General features: G+C 40.4%; 2 protein-coding genes across 3 annotated transcripts in view; one reads left to right on the top strand and one right to left on the bottom strand.

The window, feature by feature from the left end:
• LOC107983719 (zinc finger protein 239) overlaps positions 1 to 18,045 on the top strand; it is a 54,186-nt gene extending 36,141 nt beyond the window's left edge. Inside the window, exons 2-3 of one of the 2 annotated variants that reach the window (XM_062966119.1) lie at positions 11,892 to 11,963; positions 15,981 to 18,045. In XM_062966119.1, the coding sequence (XP_062822189.1) occupies positions 16,277 to 17,281 (1,005 nt within the window). In that variant the 5' untranslated portion in view covers positions 11,892 to 11,963; positions 15,981 to 16,276 and the 3' untranslated portion in view covers positions 17,282 to 18,045. The remainder of the gene's footprint in view (positions 1 to 11,891; positions 11,964 to 15,980) is intronic. The other variant, XM_062966118.1, reaches the window with a different exon arrangement.
• LOC134294564 (uncharacterized) overlaps positions 1 to 24,010 on the bottom strand; it is a 406,638-nt gene that overhangs the window by 284,021 nt on the left and 98,607 nt on the right. The gene's annotated exons all lie outside the window — the stretch shown is intronic.

Genomic DNA, 24,010 nt, shown 5'->3' on the forward strand with positions numbered 1-24,010 from the left:
CGGCCGACAGGGAGCTCTGGCCTGGACTTGTCCATGAGGTCATGAAGAGTCGGAGACGACTAAACAAATGAGAGAGAGATTATAATATTATAATTATCTTATCCTATCCAATTTGATGCCGATAATACTATAATATAGTAATAATCATACGATAGTATAATAATTGTCATATATTATAATGGCATAATATATAAAAATAATAATATATTTTAAAATAATAATGCAATATAACAATATTATAATATTTCATAATAATAATAACACACTGTAACACTATAATAATAAAATAATAATAATATATACTATTAAAACATAATAATTCTATTATGATATTAAAATATGTTTCATTATAAAATAATGACGTAAGGCCATGGATGGAAAGGGGGCTTTGCTGGGACCTCACGCCATGGCCATCCGTCACGAAGGAAGGAATTCTCATGTATTGCAATTGTTACATTGTTCTATAACAGGGGTCCTCAAACCTTTGAAGCAGAGGGCCGGTCCATAATCCTTCAGACTGTTGAGGGGCCGAATTATCATTTGAAAAAAAATACAAATTCCTATGCGTACTGCACATGTCTTATTTGTAGTGCAACAACAACAACGAAAGAACAATACAATATTTAAAAATGAAAACAATTTTTACCAACATAAACCTACCAGGATTTCGATGGAAAGTGTAGGCCTGCTACTGGCCAATGAGAAAGTCAAGTTAATTAGGATTGTTGTTGTTGTGTGCCTTCAAGTCATTTCAGACTTTGGCCAAGCCTAAGTCTAAAATTAATTATTTATTTACTGCATTTATTTACTACATTTATATCCCAACCTTCTCACCCCGAAGGGGACTCAGAGCAGCTGTACATACAATCTATATATATAAAAGAGTGATGGCATCACGGCAATTCACAAAACAACAAAAGTACAGGCCCCCCAACCTCAAAATTTGACAACACAACCCATCATCCACGCCTCAAGGTTAATACAACAAAAAGAAAAGAAAAAGAAAGTCCTAATTAGAGGGAGAGCAATAATTTTTTTTATCCAATTGCTGCCAGTTTAGAGGGCTAATCTCTGCCCACTTGGTTGCCTAGCAACCAAGGGACAGCCAGGTTTCAGTTAGGGGACAGGCAGATTTAGGCCTCACTTAGACTTCTTCCACAGATTATCTAATTTGCACTGGATTATATGGCAGTGTAGACTCAAGGCCCTTCCACACAGCTATAGAACCCATTTATAATCTTATATTATCTGCTTTGCACTGGACTATCTTGACTCCGCACTACCATATAATCCACTTCAGTGTGCATTTTATACAGCTGTGAAGAAGGGGCCTCATATAATCCAGTTCTAAGCAGATAATATAAGATTATCAATATACAGTAGAGTCTCACTTATCCAACGTAAACAGGCCGGCAGGATAAGTGAATATGTTGGATAATAAGAAGGGATTCAGGGAAAGCCAATTAAACATCAAATTAGGTAATCGTTATACAAATTAAGCACCAAAACATCATATTATACAACAAATTTGACAGAAAAAGTAGTTCCATGCGCAGTAATGCTATGTAGTATTTACAGTAGAGTCTCACTTATCCAACACTCGCTTATCCAACGTTCTGGATTATCCAACGCATTTTTGTAGTCAGTGCTTTCAATATATCGTGATATTTTGGTGCTAAATTCATAAATACAGTAATTACTATATAGCATTACTGTGTACTGAACTACTTTTTCTGACAAATTTGTTGTCTAACATGATGTTTTGGTGCTTAATTTGTAAAATCATAACTTAATTTGATGTTTAATAGGGTTATCCTTAATTCCTCATTATCCAACATATTCGCTTATCCAACGTTCTGCCGGCCCATTTATGTTGGATAAGTGAGACTCTACTGTACTGTATTTACAAATTTACCACTAAAATATCACAATGAATTTAAAACACTGACTACAAAAACATTGATTTTGAAAAGGCAGACTGCGTTGGATAATCCAGAACATTGTATAAGCAAATGTTGGATAAGTGAGATTCTTCTTTAATATGAAATAATTACTGGGATAGAATAATGCAGAACAATATAATCTCTAAAAACCAGGACAGTAAATAAACAGGGGAATTCCACACAAGAAACAATCTGGGCCAGCTAACACCTCCCAACAAAGTATTCCCATCATCAAAGTCTGGCAAATCCTGTTTTCTCAGGGCCACAGACAGTAGAAGCACATAAAATATTGCAAACAACACCACTCTGAAAACAAGGGAATTCCAGACAGGAAACAATCAGGGCCAGCTAACACCTCCCAACAAAGTATTCCCATCATCAAAGTCTGGAAAATCCTCTGTTTTCTCAGGGCCACAGACAGTAGAAGCACATAAAATATCGCAAACAACACCACTCTGAAAACAAGGGAATTCCAGACAGGAAACAATCAGGGCCAGCTAACACCTCCCAACAAAAAATTCACTCAGGGAGGAAACAGCCAGGCTTTAAAGCTGCAAGGCCATTACACCCTAATCATTTTTCCTAATTGCAGCATTCATACTTGCCTCCAACAAACAAAAAAAACCAATCAGAAATATTGTATATTCACAACCTTTAGGAAATAATATCCCCTGATGGTGCAGCGTGTTAAAGCGCTGAGCTGCTGAACTTCTGGACCGAAAGGCCACAGGTTTGAATTGGGGGAGCGGAGAGAGCCCCCACTGTTAGCTCCAGCTTCTGCCAACCCAGAAGTTCGAAAACATGCCAATGTGAGTGCATCAATAGGTACTGCTCCGGCGGGAAGGTAACGCCGCTCCATGTAGTCATCCCACATGACCTTGGAGGAGTCTACGGACAACGCCGGCTCTTTGGCTTAGAAATGGAGATGAGCACCAACCTCCAGAGTCAGACACGACTGGACTTAATGTCTGGGGAAAACCTTGACCCTTGACCTTAACTACCACCAATTCCTCAATACTTTATTTCCCAGACCACCAGGCTTCGCCACAGCAACGCGTGGCCGGGCACAGCTAGTCTATATATATAAAAGAGTGATGGCATCATGGCAGCGGACAAAACAACAAAAGTAAACACCCCACAACCTCGAAAATTGACAGCACAACCCGTCATCCATGCCTCTAGGTTGATACAACAAAAAGAAAAGAAAAATAAAGTCCTAATTAGAGGGAGATGAATAATTGTTTTTATCTAATTGCTGCCAGTTAGAAGGCTAAGCTCCGCTCACTTGGTCTCCTAGCAACCCACTCAGCCCAGGGGACCCTTTACCTTAACTACCACCAATTCCTCAATACTTTATTTCCCATACCACCATACTTTGCCACAGCAACGCGTGGCCGGGCACAGCTAGTATATTATATTATTAGCAGAGCACAATATTAGCATTATATATGACTACTAGCTGTGCCCGGCCACGCGTTGCTGTGGCGTTGTGTGGTGGTGTTGGTGAGAACTTGTTGAGGTAGTGGTGGTATTGAATGTCTGTTGTATGGTTGTCTTTATGTTTAGTATGCATTTGGTTATTTGTGTACTGTGAAAGTGGTGAGGATAGAGGGGGTCTATGTCCCTGTGTGGTATTGTATAAGGAGCCCCGGTGGCGAAGTGCGTTAAAGCACTGAGCTGGAGACCAAAAGGTCCCTGGTTCAAACCCCGGGAGCGGCGTGAGCGGCCGCTGATAGCTCCAGCTCCTGCCAACCTAACAGTTCAAAAACATGCAAATGTGAGTAGATTAATAGGTACCGCTCCAGCGGGAAACTAAGGGCGCTCCATGCAGTCATGCCGGCCACATGACCTTAGAGGTGTCTACGGACAACGCCGGCTCTTTGGCTTAGAAATGGAGATGAGCACCAGGCCCCAGAGTCAGACATGACTGGACTTAACGTCAGGGGGAAACCTTTACCTTTACCTTTAGTATTGTATAGTATTTATACGTTGTCCATGTGTTGTGAAAGCTTGGGTTGTGTCCATAGTAGAAAGGGTTGGGCTGGATGGCCCCTAGGAGTCTCTCCAAACTCTTGGATTCTATGCTATTATTATTATTATTATTATTATTATTATTATTATTATTATTATTATCATCTTCATCATCATTATTATGTAGAGGCTGGATGGCCATCTGTCAGGAGCGCTTAGATTGTGTCCTCCTGCATGGTAGAAGGAAGTTGATCTGGATGACCCTTAGGGGTAACTCCAAACCTTAGGATTGTATGATGTTGTTGTTATTATTATTAGTAGTAGTATTAGTATTGAGAGGCTGGGTGGCCATCTGTTGGGAGTGCTTGGATTGTGTCCTCCATGGCAGAGTTGAGTTGGAGTGGATGGCCTTTAGGGGTGTCTCCTAACTGTCTGATGCTATGATTCGATGTGTGTTATTATTGTGCAGATATTGGATGGCCATCTGTCAGGAGTGCTTGGATTGTGTCCTCCTGCATGATAGAAGGAAGTTGAACTGGATGATCCTTAGGGGTATCTCCTAACCTTAGGATTGTACAATATTCTTATTCTTATTATTATTGAGAGGCTGGGTGGCCATCTGTTGGGCGTGCTTGGATTGTGTCCTCCATGGCAGAATTGGGTTGTTCTGGATTACCACAGTAATTATTTCATATTACAGTAGAATCTCACTTATCCAACATTCGCTTATCCAAAGTTCTGGATTATCCAACGCAGTCTGCCTTTTAGTAGTCAATGTTTTGTAGTCAGTGTTTTAAATTCATTGTGATATTTTGGTGCTAAATTTGTAAATACAGTAATTACAACATAGCGTTACTGAGTATTGAACTACATTTTCTGTCAGATTTGTTGTATAACATGATATTTGGTGCTTAATTTGTATAATCATTACCTAATTTGATGTTTAATGGGCTTTTTCTGAATCTCTTCTTATTATCCAACATATTCACTTATCCAATGTTCTGCCGGCCTGTTTATGTTGGAGAAGTGAGACTCTACTGTATATTTATAATCTTATATCTACTTAGAACTGGATTATATGAGGCCCTTCTTCACAGCTGTATAAAATGCACACTGAAGTGAATTATCTGGCAGCGTGGACTCAAGATAATCCAGTTCAAAGCAGATAATATAAGATTATAAATGGGTAATATAGCTGTGTGGAAGGGCCTTGAGTCTACACTGCCATTTAATCCAGTTAAAATCAGATAATCTATGGAAAATGCCTAAGTGAGGCCTAATTGTGCCTGTCCCGTGAGCTGAGTAGGTTGCTAGGAAACCAAGTGGGCGGAGCTTAGCACTCTAACTGGCAGCAATTGGATAAAAACAATTATTACTCTCTCTCTAATTAGGACTTTATTTTTCTTTTCTTTTTGTTGTATCAACCTAGTGCCGTGGATGATGGGTTGTGTTGTCAAATTTTGAGGTTGGGGGGCCTGTACTTTTGTTGTTTTGTCCACTGCCCTGATGCCATTACTCTTTTATATATATAGACTAGCTGTGCCCGGCCACGCGTTGCTGTGGCGAAGAATGGTGTTCTGGGAAATAAAGTATTGAGGAATTGGTGGTAGTTAAGGTAAAGGGTAAACGTTTTCCCCTGACATTAAGTCCAGTCATGTCTGACTCTGGGGGTTGGTGTTCATCTCCATTTCTAAGCCGAAGAGCCGGCGTTGTCCGTAGACTCCTCCAAGGTCATGTGGGATGACTGCATGGAGCGGCGTTACCTTCCCGCCGGAGCAGTACCTATTGATGCACTCACATTTACATGTTTTTGAACTTCTGGGTTGGCAGAAGCTGGGGCTAACAGTGGGGGCTCTCTCCGCTCCCCCAATTCAAACCTTTCGGTCCAGAAGTTCAGCAGCTCAGCGCTTTAACACGCTGCGCCACCAGGGGATATTATTTCCTAAAGGTTGTGAATATACAATATTTCTGATTGGGTTTTTTTGGCTGTTGGAGGCAAGTATGAATGCTGCAATTAGGAAAAATGATTAGGATGTAATGGCCTTGCAGCTTTAAAGCCTAGCTGTTTCCTCCCTGAGTGATTTTTTGGTTGGGAGGTGTTAGCTGGCCCTGATTGTTTCCTGTCTGGAATTGCCTTGTTTTCAGAGTGGTGTTGTTTGCGATATTTTATGTGCTTCTACTGTCTGTGGCCCTGAGAAAACAGAGGATTGGCCAGACTTTGATGATGGGAATACTTTGTTGGGAGGTGTTAGCTGGCCCTGATTGTTTTCTGTGTGGAATTCCCCTATTTTCAGAGTGTTGTTCTTTATTTAGTGTTCTGATTTTAGAGATTGTATTGTTCTGTTTTATTATACCACATTAATTTTTATATATTCTGATTTTAGTGTTTTTGAATACTTGGAGCCAGATTGTATTCATTTTCACGGTTGACCGCAACACAATAATAATAATAATAATAATAATAATAATAATAATAATAATAATAGTAAGGATAGTAATGATAGTAATAATAATGACTTTGGTAATACATAGTGCTTCACTGCCTTCTCAGCTTCCTTTCTGGAAGAATCCTTTCTTGGGAGGTGTTAGCTGGCCCTGATTGTTTCCTTTGTGGAATTTCCAATTTCCTTGCTTTATTTACTTTCTTTATTTCTTTATTTCTTTATTACTATCCTGGTTTTAGAGATTATATTCTTCTGCATTATTCTATCCTAGAAATTATTTCATATCAAAGTAGAATCTCACTTATCCAACATTCGATTATACAATGTTCTGGATTATCCAACACAGTCTGCCTTTTCATAATCAATGTTTTTGTAGTCAGTGTTTCAAATTCATTGTGATATTTTACTGGTAAATTTGTAAATACAGTACAGTAGAGTCTCACTTATCCAACATAAGTGGGCTGGCAAAATGTTGGATAACCGAATATGTTGGATAATGAGGCATTAAGGAAAAGCCTATTAAATATCAAATTAGGTTATGATTTTACAAATGAAACACCAAAACATCATGTTAGACAACGAATTTGGCAGAAAAAGTAGTTCAATACGCAGTAATGCTATGTAGTAATTACTGTATTTATGAATTTAGCAATATATCATGATATATTGAAAACATTGACTACAAAAATGCGTTGGATAATCCAGAACGTTGGATAAGCGAGTGTTGGATAAGTGAGACTCTACTGTAATTACTACATAGCATTACTGCGCATGGAACTACCTTTTCTGTCAAATTTGTTGTATAATATGATGTTTTGATGCTTAATTTGTATAACGATTAACTAATTTGATGTTTAATCAGCTTTTCCTGAATCCCTTCTTATTATCCAATATATTTACTTATCCTGCCGGCCTGTTTATGTTGGATAAGTGAGAGTCTACTGTATATTGATCATCTTATATTATCTGCTTAGAACTGGATTATATGAGGCCCCTTCTTCACAGCTGTATAAAATGCACACTGAAGTGGATTATATGGCAGTGTGGAGTCAAGATAATCCAGTGCAAAGCAGATAATATAAGATTATAAATGGGTTATAGAGCTGTGTGGAAGGGCCTTGAGTCTACACTGCCATATAATCCAGTGCAAATTAGATAATCTGTGGAAGAGGCCTAAGAGAGGCCTAAGTCTGCCTGTCCCCTAACTGAAACCTGGCTGTCCCTTGGTTGCTAGGCAACGAAGTGGGCAGAGATTAGCCCTCTAAACTGGCAGCAATTGGATAAAAACAATTATTGCTCTCCCTCTAATTAGGACTTTATTTTTCTTTTCTTTTTGTTGTATCAACCTAGAGGCGTGGATGATGGGTTGTGTTGTCAAATTTCGAGGTTGGGGGGCCTGTAGTTTTGTTGTTTTGTCCACTGCCCTGATGCCATCACTCTTTTATATATATAGATATTGAATTATACCACTATACTATTATATCATATGTAATATATAACATATAATTAATATTATTATATGGTATTATTAGTATTATACTGTATAACATATTATTATCAATATTATATGTATATACAATATATTATATTATTAAAACTGATATAACATATTATATTATAAAACTGAGGGCGGGGGCCCCGGGCCTTAGTGTATATAGTGTAGTATTATAGCTTTGTGTCATAATATGGCTATTATATTGTAGTATTATTATATACTATTATTATACTGTTATAATTTATTATATCATATTATTATCAAATAACATTATAATAATATTATAACAATATATTGTAAGAGTATAACAATAATAATCATAACCCGGCGTTGTTCAGGTTCTTTGGCAAAGTCGGTGTTTCCCTGGTCCCAAAGGCCTGAGGTTGTGGCTGAACTCCATCTCCCAGGATCCTCCTCGGTGGCGGAAGAGCGTGAGGCGGGGCGAGTGTGCTCAGAGGCCTCCCGGGTGGGGCTGGGCGCCCTCTCTGTCTGGAGGGAGAACTACAACTCCCACAAGGAAGCCCCTCCCCTCCAGGAGGCGGAGCCAGTCCCGGGGGCTCCGTGTGCCGAGGGCGGGCCAGGCCCATCCTGGGTGGGGGTCCCGGTGTCCCCGGTTGCGGGCGAACTACAACTCCCAGGAAGGAAGGAAGGAAGGCCTCACAGTCTGTGGCTTCACAGGCCTCTCTCTGCCCACACAAACCCCGCCTTGCCGCCCGTCAATCAAAGGAGGGGGAGCGGCACGCAGCCAATGAGGGGCCTCGGGTGGGCGGGGCGTCAAGGGCTCAGCCAATGGGAGAGAGCGAGGGCCGGCTCAGGGAAGGAGGAGGAGGGGGAGGGACAAGATGGCGGCCGTCTTCTCCTCAGTCGCCTCAGGCCTGGCCTGGATCTCTTCGCGGCGGACGGAGCAGAGGCTGGAGAGGCCGAGGGAGAGGTCTGTAGAGAGACAGCGAGACACGGAAGTGGGGGCCCACGGCTCTCGCGAGGAGGGAGGACTACAACTCCCAGCGTGGGGGCCGCGCCTCTCTTGGCTTTCTCCCTCCAGGCGCCCACATTCCCCCCCCCCCCCCCCCCCCATGTAGGCCTCTTGACCTCCCACGCAGACTGCGGCTGTTTTCCTTCCTCTGGTTATCCCGTTGTGTTTATGTTATCGATGTTTTCTGTTGTTGACGTGATGTTCATACGTTGTCAGCCGCTTTGGGTCCCCTGAGGGAGAAGAGAAGGAAATAAATAGAGATTTATTATTATTATTATTTATTCTATGACACAGCAAACAAGATAGATATGCTGGATTTCGTATCACAAAATCACAAGTCAAACACTTCCCAAGTGTCTAGGACTGTGTGATGAATTTTCGGATGATGCGTATTATTATTATTATTATTAATTGTATGACACAGCAAACAAGATAGATATGCTGGATTTCGTATCATAAAACCATAAGTCGAACACTTCCCAAGTGTCTAGGACTGTGTGATGAATTTTCGGATGATGCTTATAATTATTATTATTATTATTATTATTTATTGTATGACACAGCAAACAAGATATATATGCTGGATTTCGTATCACAAAATCACAAGTCGAACACTTCCCAAGTGTCTAGGATTGTGTGATGTATTTTCTGATGATGCGCGCAGATCCCAGCAGGGTGGCCTTTTGCAGTTGGCAAATCATGATTTTGTCAATGTCTATTGTTTCCAAATGTCGGCTGAGGTCTTTTGGCACAGTGAGCCCATCACCATCGGGACCTCCTGTACTGGTTTCTGCCAGAGTCTTTGAAGTTCAATCTTGAGGTCCTGATAGCGGCTGAGTTTTTCCTGTTGTTTTTCGTCAATGCGACTGTCACCTGGGATGGCAACATCAATGATCCAAACCTTTTTCTTTTCCACAACTGTGATGTCTGGTGTGTTGTGTTCCAGAACTTTGTCAGTCTGGATTCGAAAGTCCCACAGTATCTTTGCATGCTCATTTTCCAATACTTTTGCAGGTTTGTGATCCCACCAGTTCTTTACTGCTGGGAGGTGGTATTTGAGGCATAAATTCCAATGAATCATTTGGGCCTCTGTTTGTAGTCTGTCTGTGCGATTTTTTTACAGCCGCTGAGGATATGATCAATGGTTTCGTCGGTTTCCTTGCACAGTCTGCATTTTGGGTCATCAGCTGATTTTTGGATCTTGGCCTTAATTGCATTTGTTCTGATGGCTTGCTCCTGGGCTGCAAGAATCAGGCCTTCTGTCTCCTTCTTCAGGGTCCCATTTGTGAGCCAGAGCCAGGTCTTCTCCTTGTCAGCTTTTCCTTCAATTTTGTCAAGGAACTTTCCATGCAATGTTTTGTTGTGCCAGCTGTCAGCTCTAGTTTGTAGTGCAGTTTTCTTGTATTATTATTATTATTATTATTATTATTATTATTATTATTACACCTGCAATCTAAGAGCACTCTGAACCAAACCAGTAATGGACTTGGCACACAAGAACAACAAAAAATAGAGGAGTTGTAGTTGACCTACATCCAGAGCGCAGTATGAACCCAAACAAGGGTGGATCTGGACCCAACTTGGCATGCGTATCTGATGTGCCCACATTTGAATCCTGGTGGGTTTGGAGGGAAGTTGCCCTGGGCATTTGGGAGTTGTATACCTGATATGCCGAAATTTGATTCCTGTAAGGTTATTGTTGTTATTCTAGTCTGTCATTCTATTAATATATTATTATCCTATTTTCATATTATTATGTTATTATTATATTCTATTACTCTATTTTCAATTTCTATCCCTATATTATTATTCTATTATTCTAATATTACTATCATATTATTGTAATAGTATTCTATTATTCTATTATTATTATTATTATTATTATTATTAGTATACTCTGTTATATTATTATATTCCATTTTCATATTATTCTATCATTATATTAATATGCTTTATATGATCATTCTGTTATTATATTATTCTATTCTATTCTGTCATTGTATTAATATATTATTCTATTTTTGTGTTATATCCTGTTGTTATATTGTCACCATTCTATTATTACATCCTATTATTCTTCCATTGTTGCATTACTACCATATTATTCTATCATATTATATTGTTCTGTTATTCTATTCTTATCATTATACAGTAGAGTCTTACTTATCCAACACAAATGGGCCGGCAGAACATTTGGATAAGTGAAAATGTTGGAAAATTAGGAAGGATTAAGGAAAAGCCTATTAAACATCAAATTATTTTACAAATTAGGCACAAGAACATCATGTTTTACAACAAATGGACAGAAAAAGCAGTTCAATACATGGTCATGTTATGTAGTAATTACTGTATTTGCAAATTTAGCACCAAAACATTGCAATGTATTGAAAACATGGGGTACAAGAACATTGACTACTAAAAGGCAAACTGCGTTGGATAATACAGAATGTTGGATAAGCAAAGGTTGGATAAGTGAGACTACTGTATAATAATGACATAATAATGTAAAATATAATCATAATGACATATATAATAATAATATAATAACTTAATACAAATTTAACAAAAATGACATATACAATAATAATAATAATGGCATATAACAATAATAATAATAATAATAATAATAATAATAAAAAACTTTATTTATACCCCGCCACCATCTCCCCAACGGGGACTCGGGGACTCTGTTATAATGACATAATATAAAAATATAAACATTATGACATAGTATAACATACCAACATAAAATAATATAACAATAATATAACTGACTTAAAATAATATAACAGTAATATATCAATAATGACATATAATAATAGGCAGTAGAGTCTCACTTATCCAAGATAAATGGGCTGGCAGAACCTTGGATAAGCAAAAATCTTGGATAATAAGGATTAAGAAAAAAAGCCTATTAAACATAAAATTACATTATGATTTTACAAATTAAGCACCAAAACATCATGTTTTACAAGAAACTGACAGAAAAAGCAGTTCGATAAACAGAAATGTTATGTAGTAATTACTGTATTTACGAAATAATATAACAGTTTTTTCTCTCCCAGGGTGGCCTCTCTATGGGCAGACTCCCACAAGGCCAGGGCTGACACTCGAGGCCCAACACCAGAAAGAAATAGGTATATATACATATATTTATAATATAATATATATAATATAATGACCATATAATCATAATGACATAATAATGTAAAATATAATTATAATGACATATAATAATAATAATATAATAATACAGTAGAGTCTCACTTATCCAAGCCTCGCTTATCCAAGATTCTGGATTATCCAAGCCATTTTTGTAGTCAATGTTTTCAATATATCATGATATTTTGGTGCTAAATTCATAAATACAGTAATTACAACATGACATTGCTGCATATTGAACTACCTTTCTGTCAAATGTGTGATATAACATGATGTTTTGGTGTTTAATTTGTAAAATCATAACCTAATTTGATGTTTAATAGGCTTTTCCTTAATCACTCCTTATTATCCAAGATATTCGCTTATCCAAGGTTCTGCCAGCCCGTTTAGCTTGGATAAGTGAGACTCTACTGTAATACAAATTTAACAAAAATGACATATAATAATAATGACATATAACAATAAGCCCTTGGTGGCACAGTGTGTTAAAGTGCTGAGCTGCTGAACTTGTGGACCAAAAGGTCTCAGGTTCGAATTCGGGGAGTGGCTTGTACGCCCAGCTTCTGCCAACCTACCAGTTTCAAAACATGCAAATGTGAGTAGATCAATAGGTACCTCTCTGGCGGAAAGATAACGGTGCTCCATGCAGCCCGTGGCCACATGACCTTGGAGACATCCACAGACAACGTCGGCTCTTTCTTCGGCTTAGAAATGGAGATGAGCCCCAACCTCCAGAGTTGGACATGACTGGACTTGATGTCAGGGGAAACCTTTACCTTTACCTTTATAACAATAATGACATAATATAAAAATATAATCATAATGGCATATAATAATATAACAATGACATAAAATATAACAATAATATAACTGACTTAAAATAACAATAATATTATTGACTTAAAATAGGTAAAGGTAAAGGTTTTCCCCTGACGTTAAGTCCAGTCATGTCTGACTCAGGGGGTTGGTGCTCATCTCCATTTCTAAGACAAAGAGCCGGTGTTGTCCGTAGACACCTCCAAGGTCATGTGGCCACTGGCATGACTGCATGGAGCGCCGTTACCTTCCTGCCGGAGCGGTACCTATTGATCTACTCAAATTGGCATGTTTTCGAACTGCTAGGTTGGCAGAAGGACTTAAAATAATATAACAATAATGTAATAATGACATAAAATAATATAACAATAATGACATAATAATATAGCAATGACATAAAATAATATAACAATACAGTAAAGTCTCGCTTATCCAACATTCTGGATTATCCAACGTAGTCTGCCTCCAGCCCGGATCCACAGCTGTTTCTCTAGGCAGCAAGGACTGAACTTATTACAGATTTAACTTCCGATAATGTTGTTACTGTAAGTTCATTTTATGCAATTCTATCTGTATTTGTAGTCAGTTTTTAGTAGTCAATCTTTTGTATTAATAATATTAATGTATTAATGTATTAATAATAATAAAAATAGAGTAAAATAAATGTAATAGTAGCATCAATAATAGAGAAAAATAATAAATGTAATAATACCAATAATAATAGAGAAAAATAATAAATGTCCCATATATTCTCGAGTATAAGCTGACCCAAATATAAGCCAACCAGGACCCTCACCTGAGTATAAGCCGAGGGGGGCCTTTTCAGTCTTAAAAAAAGGGCTGAAAAACTAGGCTTATACTTGAGTATATACAGTAATAATAAAATAACAATAATGATGTAACATCATAATAATATAATAATAAACTAACAATAAGATATAGCAATAATAAAGTAACGAATAACAAGAATAAGGAAACTAACAATATAGCTAACAAAATATAATAAAAAATAACCAAACCATCATAAATGACATAAAATAACAATACAATAAAATATAACAGTCATGATATTTCACATAATGATAAAAACCAAAAAGATACAATAAAATAATAATAATAATAATACATAAAGTCATAATAATAATAATAGAATATAATAAAACAATATCTATTATTTAATAATGACATTAAATGTATTTATTTGTCATATCAAAAGTGAAACCAAAGGGTACAGTTGTAATGTATTTAGAAACACAAACAAGGTTAAAAGTGTTGCATTATGGTAAACGCCCTTTGACCAGAATCTGGCCACTTGGAGTGAGGGTTGCCATAAGAAGGTCCTCCCTTGTGCACGTGGTAGGGCTCAGGCCACATTGTAGTTGGTGGTCTGTGGTTTGCTCTTCTCCACACTCGCGTGTCGCGGACTCCACTTTCCGCCCCGTTTCTGAAGGTTGGCTCTGCGTCTCGTGGTGCCAGAGCGCAGTCTGTTCAGCGCCTTTTGAGTCTCTCCATCTTCTGTGTGCCCAGGAGGGAGTCTCTCGTCTGGTCTCAGCCATGGATAGAGTTTTCGGGTTTTCACCTGCCACTTTTGGACTCTCGCTTGCTGAGATCCTGGCGGATTGTAGAGTTTGTGCAGGTTTGTAATAGGAGATGTGATCACAAAGATAGATTGGATTGAGTCGTTTAGGACTTTATAGGTAATAACCAGCACTTTGAATTGGGATCAGACATTTATCGGCAGCCAGTGGAGCTGTTCCAATAGGGGGTAGTCCTCTCCCTATAGCTTGCTCCCGTTAACAACCTGGCTGCCGCTTGTTGTACTAGTTGGAGTTTCCGAGCCATCTTCAAAGGCAGTCCCATGGAGACTGTGGAGGTAACTAAGGCATGGACCACTGTGGCCAAGTCAGACTTCTTGAGGTATACAACTCTCAGAAATCCCAGCCAGTTTACCAGCTGTTAGGATTTCTGAGTATTGAAGGCCAAAAATATCTGGGGACCCCAGGTTGAGAATGACTGGGTTAAGGGAAAGGCAGTGGGCGGGGCCATGCAAATTCCACACCAGTGGAGAGAGAGGAACACTGGGATGTCTGTGGTGGAGGAAAAACAGACAAATCTAGGATGAAATGGTCCCCGTACAAAAACCTTCCCTTGAGTGGTGGGCAGGTTGGTGTTTGTGGAGGACACGGGCAGGGCTCTTGGCGCTCGCTAGAACCTGCAGTGGCATTGGAGGGAGGGCCATTGGTTTCTCCTGAGCGGTGGGAGCAATAGCTCTTTGCTGAGGCAGGGGCTTGTCTGTGGAAGTGGACTCCTGTTATATTCCTGTTATGTATTCTGTGTATATCATAATTAATAATAAATATGAGGATTATTATAATAATTATAAAACCTATTAGAAGCCCCCCAGTGAGGGGAGGTGGGCAAGAAATAAAACTTAGGTTATAATATTGTTATAATATTTTATTATTATACTATATATTCTATTATTTTATGTAATTATACAAATTATAATTGTAATTATATTTATTGTAATATATTATATAATAAGCATAGGTCATAGCCATGCATATTATGCATATATGCATATATGTAACTAGCTTGGGTTGAATGAAAGATACATTAGTAAGTTGGCCATCTTGGATAGAGTGAAGGATATATGGAAAGGCCAGCCATCTTGGATATTGGTAGAATGAAAGATACATCTTGGATAATGGGAGACGGAGTGGTATTCAGATGTCGGCAGTCTTGGATATTGAGAATTGATACATTAAGAAGTCAGCCATCTTGGAGATTGGCAAGAGGGATATATTGAGAGGTCGGCCATCTTGGATATCGGGAAAGGGTGGCTATCTTAGATATTGAGAGGGAGAGATACATAAATAACTTGGCCAACTGGGATATTAGTAGAAGGAAGAATTCATTGAGAAGTCAGCCATTTTGGTTATTGGGATTCATTAAGTAGTTGGCCATTTTCGGTATTGGGAGAATGAAGGATACATAGAGAGGGCGGCCATTTTGGATATGGGGGAATGATACATTAATAAGTAGGTCATCTTGGAAATTGGGAAAGGGCAGCCATCTTGGATATTGGGAGAAAAAATATTTAGAGGGAGGCCATCTTGAATGTTGAGAGAAGGTTTAAATTAACAAATCTGGTTTTCCTCTCTTTCGTCTGGCAGGTAACCTCTGAAGGAAACTTGTGAAGAAGAAGACCCTGTGAGAGCCTTGCCCTAGGGATGCCTTGGGACTGAAAGGAAGACTCACCACATTGGCAAGAACGAGGAAGGAGGAGGAGAAAGACGTATTTGAAGCAACATCCTTGGAGGAAAGGGAGGACTGTGCTGTTAAAAGAGGGGCTTGGAAAGAGACCAGAAGGCTACGGCAATACAGAGACCGAGAAGAGGGAATCCTGTGCTGTCCAGGAGTCCATACCTGTGGACCTCTGGCAAAATATTTGAATCGGAAATTTTAAAAAATGGAAAGTCTTCATCCCAGTTCCACATCACATACAGGGGAGAAGCTGCATAAGTGTCTGGACTGTGGGAAAGGTTTCATGGGGAGAAGATCTCTTACTAGACATCAACAAACTCACGCAGGAGAGAAGCCATATACATGTGTGGAATGTGGAAAGAGCTTCAGCTGGAGTGGAGCTCTGCGTCGCCATCAAAGGACCCACACAGGGGAGAAGCCATATACATGCGTGGAATGTGGAAAGAGCTTCAGTGAGAGTGGACACCTGCGTTCCCATCTAAGGACCCACACAGGGGAGAAGCCCTATCAATGCATGGAATGTGGAAAGAGCTTCAGTGAGAGTGGAGCTCTGCGTTCCCATCTAAGGACCCACACAGGGGAGAAGCCACATCAATGCATGGAATGTGGACAGAGCTTCAGTCAGAGTGGAAGTCTGCATTCCCATCTAAGGACCCACACAGGGGAGAAGCCACATGAATGCATGGAATGTGGAAAGAGCTTCAGTGAGAGTGGAGCTCTGCATCGTCATCAAAGGACCCACACAGGGGAAAAGCCATGTAAATGCATGGAATGTGGAAAGAGCTTCAGTCGGAGTGGAAATCTGCGTTGCCATCAAAGGACCCACACAGGGGAGAAGCCATATACATGCATGGAATGTGGAAAGAGTTTCAGTCAGAGTGGACATCTGCGTGTCCATCACAAGACGCACACAGGGGAGAAGCCATGTAAATGCACGGAATGTGGAAAGAGCTTCAGTTGGGGTGCACAGCTGCGTTCCCATCTAAGGACTCACACAGGGGAGAAGCCACATCAATGCACGGAATGTGGAAAGAGCTTCAGACAGAGTGGAAATTTGCGTCGCCATCAAAGGACCCACACAGGGGAGAAGCCATATCAATGCATCGAATGTGGAAAGAGCTTCAGTGAGAGTGGAGTCCTGCATCGCCATCACAGGACCCACACACGGCTAGAGGAAGAGGCCTGCCTTTACGTTTCCTTGTTCTCTTAAAGAAATCCCCCAAACAAGGGTCCCATCCCCCCACAGGCAGGCAAAGAATGGGAGAAGGGAAGCAATGAGTAAGGCCGCCACCTTGTTCGCTATCTGTCATGCACAGCAATTTTTGGCCTGATTGCTGCTGGGGGCAGGTCTCCCACAGAGGTGGACTCCTCTCAATATTGCAGCCATTTCTGAAGGGGCTAACCTGACCTCTTCCTCTTAAGATCACAGACTTCTGGGATGATCTTTGAGAGCTTGCTGAAATGAGAGGAACTGATATCTTATGATAAAAGGGATCTGGAAAAGACTAGCTCTTTGGGAGCGGATAATGGCATACTTTCGGACTGCAACCCTGTTCTGGACTCTGTTATATCCTGATGAGTTGACTCTAAGTTCTGGACTGACTACCTGCCTTGATTTATGGACTTCAGTTGCCTATCTGGCCTGACTTCGGAACTCTGACTTTGGTTTGTACTCTGGCATTCTTGGTTGCTTTTTTATGAACTCTGATAAATGAACTCCTGTCACCTGACTGTTGGATATATTTCAGATTCCAATATCAATGTCAAAAATACATAGTATGGTTTTACATAGGATTTGTGCTACATTAGAACATTAAAGGCAAATATCACTTAAGTAAAATAACCATTAAATATTAAATAACTCAAAAATAAGATAAGGTGTAAACACAAAACTAACCTGGGAATTTTCAAAAATATTTTTGTGAATATTTCTATGATTATTTCTATTAATAAATTTAGAATTTTTTCTGTGAATAGTTTTAGTGAGTATTTTTGTGAATATTTTCAGGAATATTTTTCAGGAATATTTTCAGCGTCTCTCCCTCACAGCAGAATGGAAGACAAAGAACAACAATAATGGCCGATGAAAATTCATGAATCCATTGAGATTGATACATTATGAAAGCTATAATAATAACAGAATAATAAAAAATATTAGGCTTCTGCATTCCGGCTGAACCTTGTTCCTTTTTTTAACTGGCTGAATTTCTGGACACCCACGGATCCGTTTTCGCACGCCTCCCAAAAACAGTTGGGTAGCCGGATAGCCGTATTCATTCCGCAGCTCCACTAGGGTTCAAAATGTAGTGTGGGAAATCTAGCCATGTTTTGGGGGAAAGCATGTTTTTGGAGCATATTATTTTAAGTCTTCATGGTACAGAGCAGGTCATCATCAGCTTCACTGATTCAGAAAGGTAAGGCAGCGGTAGCCTCAGAGAATGTTGAACCCCAGATGTGAAGCCACCTATAACCAGATCTTCAGACAAGAGTCTAAAGGCAAACAGTGTATTGTAAGAACACACAAAAGATACATGGCAAAAACAGGGATAAAGTAAGAAGGTGCCTCTTGTGGATCCAAAAACAAGGCAGTTCAAGAATAGTCCCAAAATCCAAAGGCAACTTAAGTCCATAAGCAAAAACGTAAACAAGGATAAACAACATGAACATAGAAAATCTCCCAGAATATTTGCACCCCGAAATTAAGACAAGGACTAGAGAACCCAGGCCTGGCTGTAACTTGAAAGCCACGTTGCCAGAACTGAAGATCAGATGGAGATACAGAGTGCCCATTGGCTCCTAATTGACCGACATGAAAGCATGGCGTCTACCCTGGAACCTCTGCTTCCCACAAAAGCATGTTGACCTACGAATTCTGCTACGATATGTACGATATCTGCTCGAATTTGCCTCCTGGGTTAGGTCAATGTCGCCTTCCTATGAGAATTTCTCATCAATTCGCCTTCTCGAGACTCCTTACCTGGAGAGGGTGGTTCCAACTCCCGTGAGTGGCCTTGAAGGCCTTGGGCTTTGGAGGCCATTACATTCTCAGCCCCTGCTTCTGTGCCTGTCTTTGTCTAAAGCAGTTTCGCTTTCTGGCTGTGCATGAGAAGGAATCCCAGGAAAGCCCACAATCCCGTCTGACTCGTAAGTAATCAGGGAGCCCATCATCCCCTGCCTGCTGGGACTGCTGGCAATAGGGAGAAGGGGAGAAGGATGATTTCAAGTCAGGGGTGGAGTCGTTGGCTGGCCACCCCGCCTCACAAAGAGCCAATCAGTCCCCCAAACAAGGAAAGGGGATCAAAGATGGAGTGGTTTCCTGGCCACCCCACCCTTTCTAAGTCTAGCAGCTGGACAAACAAGGGAGAAGGATCTGCCACCACGAGGAAGGTGAGCAGCATGGAAAATACTCTTTGGACAGAGTTGGGGGTTCTTTGCTCCAACCCTGTTGCTCTGGGTTTAGTCCTCACTGGAAAGAACACGCCGAGATGCACAGCGGCTAAATTTATGTCTCATCTGTATTGCTCAGAATACAAGAACCTAGCAATACATCCATAGATGAGGGTTGGATGAAAAGTAATGCCTCCCCCTTTGTAAGTCCTCAAGATCCGGCAGTCCTGGTCTGCGGCAGGTCCCAGCTTGTTCAGTAGACTCAGTAGACAGTTCCATTTGGTGGGAAGCCTTAGCATTGAACAGTTGTGTCGCTAATGTGTGAAGTATGGAACGCTGCACGGTCAGTCAATGCGACTTCAGCAACGTGCAGTCACTGAATTCTTGGCAGCAGAAGGTCTCACCCCAAAGGAGAAAGGCATCATCTTCATTCTCTTCATGCAAGAGGAGTTCCTGGCAAATTCCAAGTCTGTGGGCTTTTGTTTCAGGCATCAGCATCCTGGTGCCCATCGTGCACAGATCTTCCGATAGCCAAGCAAAGCAATAATGTGACCCACACGTTCTTCTGAAATGCTGATTGTGCTTGAAATTTCTCTTTGAGGGATACGACGATAATCCTGAATCAACCTGTCAACCTTTTGCTTGTGAAACTCGGTGGTTGCTGTCACAAGACGTCCAACTCTTTGTTTGTCACTCAAGTCAGATGTTCCCACCTCAACATCTTTAAACTTACTCGCCCAGCGACGCACAGGACTCAACACAATCACCACAAACTGCTTGCATTCTCTGGTGAATCTTCTTTGGGAATCTTCAATGAATCATTGACTGACCGTCTGTGCAGGGTCCCATCTATCTCCATCTGCATCTATCTCCACCTATCTCCATCTCTATCTCCATCTCAATCTATCTCCATCTCCATCCAAATCCATCTCCATTTATATCTCCATCTCCATGTATCTCCATCTATATCTCCTCTATTTATCTCCTTCATCTATCTCCATCTCTCTTCATCGCCATCTCCATCCATCTATCTCCATCTTTATATCTATCTCCATCTCCACCTCTGTCTCCATCTTTCTGCATCTCTATCTACCTCCATCTCCATCTCCATCTGTCTCTATATCTACTTTCATGTATGCAATAAAAATCAAACTATGTCTCTACCTATGTATGTGTTTTCCAAGATGGCGCTCACATCCAGAAACTCCTGTGACTCCTGCCAACAATGGATCTGGACTAAACTTGCCAAACAGACCCGCCATGTCCCAACTAAAATACTGGTAGAGTTTATGGGGGGGGGGAGGAATTGACAAAGGTCACCCCACATCCAGATATCACTATGAACCCCACTGATGAGAGATCTTGAACAAACCTGGCAAACATAACCATCACAACCAACTTTAAATACTGTTAGGGTTTGGGGGGAATTGACCGAGGAAGTTGGTAGATGTAGTTAACCATTGAAGCCTTCCGCTGACCATTATAGGCCTTCCGCTGGCCATTGTAGGCCTTCCTTTGACCATTATAGGCCTTCCTTTGACCATTATAAGCCTCTGTGACCATTATAGGCCTTCCATTGACCATTATAGGCCTTCCGTTGACCATTATATGCCTTCCGTTGACCATTGTAGGCCTTCTGTTGACCATTATAGGCCTTCCATTGACCATTATAGGCCTTCTGTTGACCATTATAGGCCTTCCGTTGACCATTATAGGCCTTCCGTTGACCATTGTAGGCCTTCTGTTGACCATTATAGGCCTTCCATTGACCATTATAGGCCTTCCATTGACCATTATAGGCCTTCCGTTGACCATTATAGGCCTTCCGTTGACCAATGTAGGCCTTCTGTTGACCATTGAAGCCTTCCATTGACCATTATAGGCCTTTCGTAGACCATTATAGAACTGCTGTTGACCATTAAGGCCTTCTGCTTACCATTAGAGGCCTTCCGTTGACCATTACAAGCCTTCTGTTTACCATTATAGTGTTGGATTTTGGTTGTGTGTATATGAAATGTAAATCAAGTCTTTCTGCTGTTTTGCAAGTGTGTGTTTCAGCAGTGAAACAGTTAACAGCAGGCCAGTTTAACTGGCCTTGGAGGTCAGAACTTCCTTCAGACTAAGGAATGTGCTTTCTTATCTCTGTTGAACTGTGTAAACTGTGTGAGCTGTGCCATGCTGAAGAATGCCGGCTTCTAGTGAAAACAATGGAAAAAAGCAGCCATTTTGAATCTTTTTTTAGGTTAATACAATGGAGAACGGAAGCCAATTTGAATCTTTGTTTTGAGGGGAAAACAATGGAGAAAGGCAGCCATTTTGAATCTTTTTTGAGGGGAAAAAAATCAGGAAAGGCGGCCATTTTGAATCTTTATATGAGGGGAAAACTATGGGGAAGGCGGCCATATTTCTTTTTTTGTGATGAATAAAATAATGAAGAATGCTGGTCATTTTGAATCTTTTTTGAGGGTAATACATTGGACAAAGGCAGCCATTTTAAATCTTTGTTTTGAGGGGAAAACAATGGAGAAAGGCAGCCATTTTGAATCTTTTTTGAGGGGAAAAAAATCAGGAAAGGCGGCCATTTTGAATCTTTATATGAGGGGAAAACTATGGGGAAGGCGGCCATATTTCTTTTTTTGTGATGAATAAAATAATGAAGAATGCTGGTCATTTTGAATCTTTTTTGAGGGTAATACATTGGACAAAGGCAGCCATTTTAAATCTTTGTTTTGAGGGGAAAACAATGGAGAATGGTGGCCATTTTGAATCTTTATATGAGGGGAAAACATTGGAGAAAGGCGGCAATTTTGAATCTTTATATGGGGAAAACATTGCAGAAAGGTTGCCATTTTGAATCTTTATATGAGGGGGAAACAATGGAGAAAGGTGGCCATTTTGAATCTATATGAGGGGAAAACAATGGAGAAAGGTGGCCATTTTGAATCTTTTTTTGAGGGGGAAACAATGTAGAATGGTGGCCATTTTGAATCTTTATATGAGGGGGGAAACAATGGAGAAAGGCGGCCATTTTGAATCTTTATTTGAGGGGAAAACAATGGAGAAAGGCGGCCATTTTGAATCTTTTTTTGAGGGGAAAACAATGGAGAAATGTGGCCATTTTGAATGTTTATATGAGGAGAAAACAATGGAGAAAGGCAGCCATTTTGAATCTTTTTTTGAGGAGAAAACAATGGAGAAAGGTGGCCATTTTGAATCTTTATTTGAGGGGAAAACAATGGAGAAAGGCGGCCATTTTGAATCTTTTTTTGAGGGGAGAACAAAGGAGAAAGGTGGCCATTTTGACCATTTTGACCATTAAAGCCTTCCATTGACCAATAATGCCTTCCGTTAACCATTTTAGGCCTTCCACTGACCATTCTAGCCCTTCCGTTGACGATTATAGGCCTTCCGTTGACCATTATAGGCCAACCATTATAGGCCTTCCGTTGACCATTAAGGCCTTCCGTTGACCATTAAGGCCTTCCGTTAACCATTATAGGCCTTCCGCTGACCATTATAGGCCTTTCCTTGACCATTATAGTCCTTGTGCTGATCATTATAGGCCCTCCGTTGACCATTAAAGCCTTCCCTTGACCATTATAGACCTTCCGCTGACGATTAAGGCCTTCCGCTGACCATTATAGTCCTTTCTCTTGACCATTGAAACCGTCCGTTGACCATTATATGTCGTCTGCTGACCATTATAGGCCTTCAGTTGCCTATTAAGGCCTTCCATTGACCATTAAAGCCTTCTGTTGACCATTAAAGCTCTCTTTTGACCAATAAAGGCCTTCCGTTGACCACTACAGCCCTCCGTTGACCATTAAGGCCTTCCGTTGACCATTAAAGCTTTCCGTTGACCATTAAGGCCTTCCGTTGACCATTATAGGCCTTCCGCTGACCATTATAGGCCTTTCCTTGACCATTATAGTCCTTGTGCTGATCATTATAGGCCCTCCGTTGACCATTAAAGCCTTCCGTTGACCATTAAAGCCTTCCGTTGACCATTAAAGCCTTCCGTTGACCATTAAAGCCTTCCATTGACCATTACAGGCCTTTCATTGACCATTACAGGCCTTCCGTTGACCATTACATGCCTTCCATTGACCATTATAGGCCTTCCGTTGACCATTATAGGCCTTCTGTTGACGATTAAGGCCTTCCGTTAACCATTAAAGCTTTCCATTGGCCATTAAAGCCTTCCATTGACCATTACAGGCCTTTCATTGACCATTACAGGCCTTCCATTGACCATTAAGGCTTTCTGTTGACCATTGAAACCGTCCGTTTATTTATTTATTATTATTTCCAATATTTCCAATATTTTTATCCCGCCCTTCTGACCCGAAGGGACTCAGGCCTTCAGTTGCCTATTAAGGCCTTCCGTTGACCATTAAAACCGTCCGTTGACCATTACAAGCTTTCCATTGACAATTACTGCCTTCCATCGACCATAAAGGCCTTCCGTTGACCAATAAGGCCTTCTGTTGACCATTAAGGCCTTCCATTGACCATTACAGGCCATCAGTTCACCATTATAGGCCCTCTGTTG

The sequence above is a fragment of the Anolis carolinensis genome, unplaced genomic scaffold (assembly GCF_035594765.1).
Source record: "Anolis carolinensis isolate JA03-04 unplaced genomic scaffold, rAnoCar3.1.pri scaffold_17, whole genome shotgun sequence".
Classification (NCBI taxonomy): domain Eukaryota; kingdom Metazoa; phylum Chordata; class Lepidosauria; order Squamata; family Dactyloidae; genus Anolis; species Anolis carolinensis.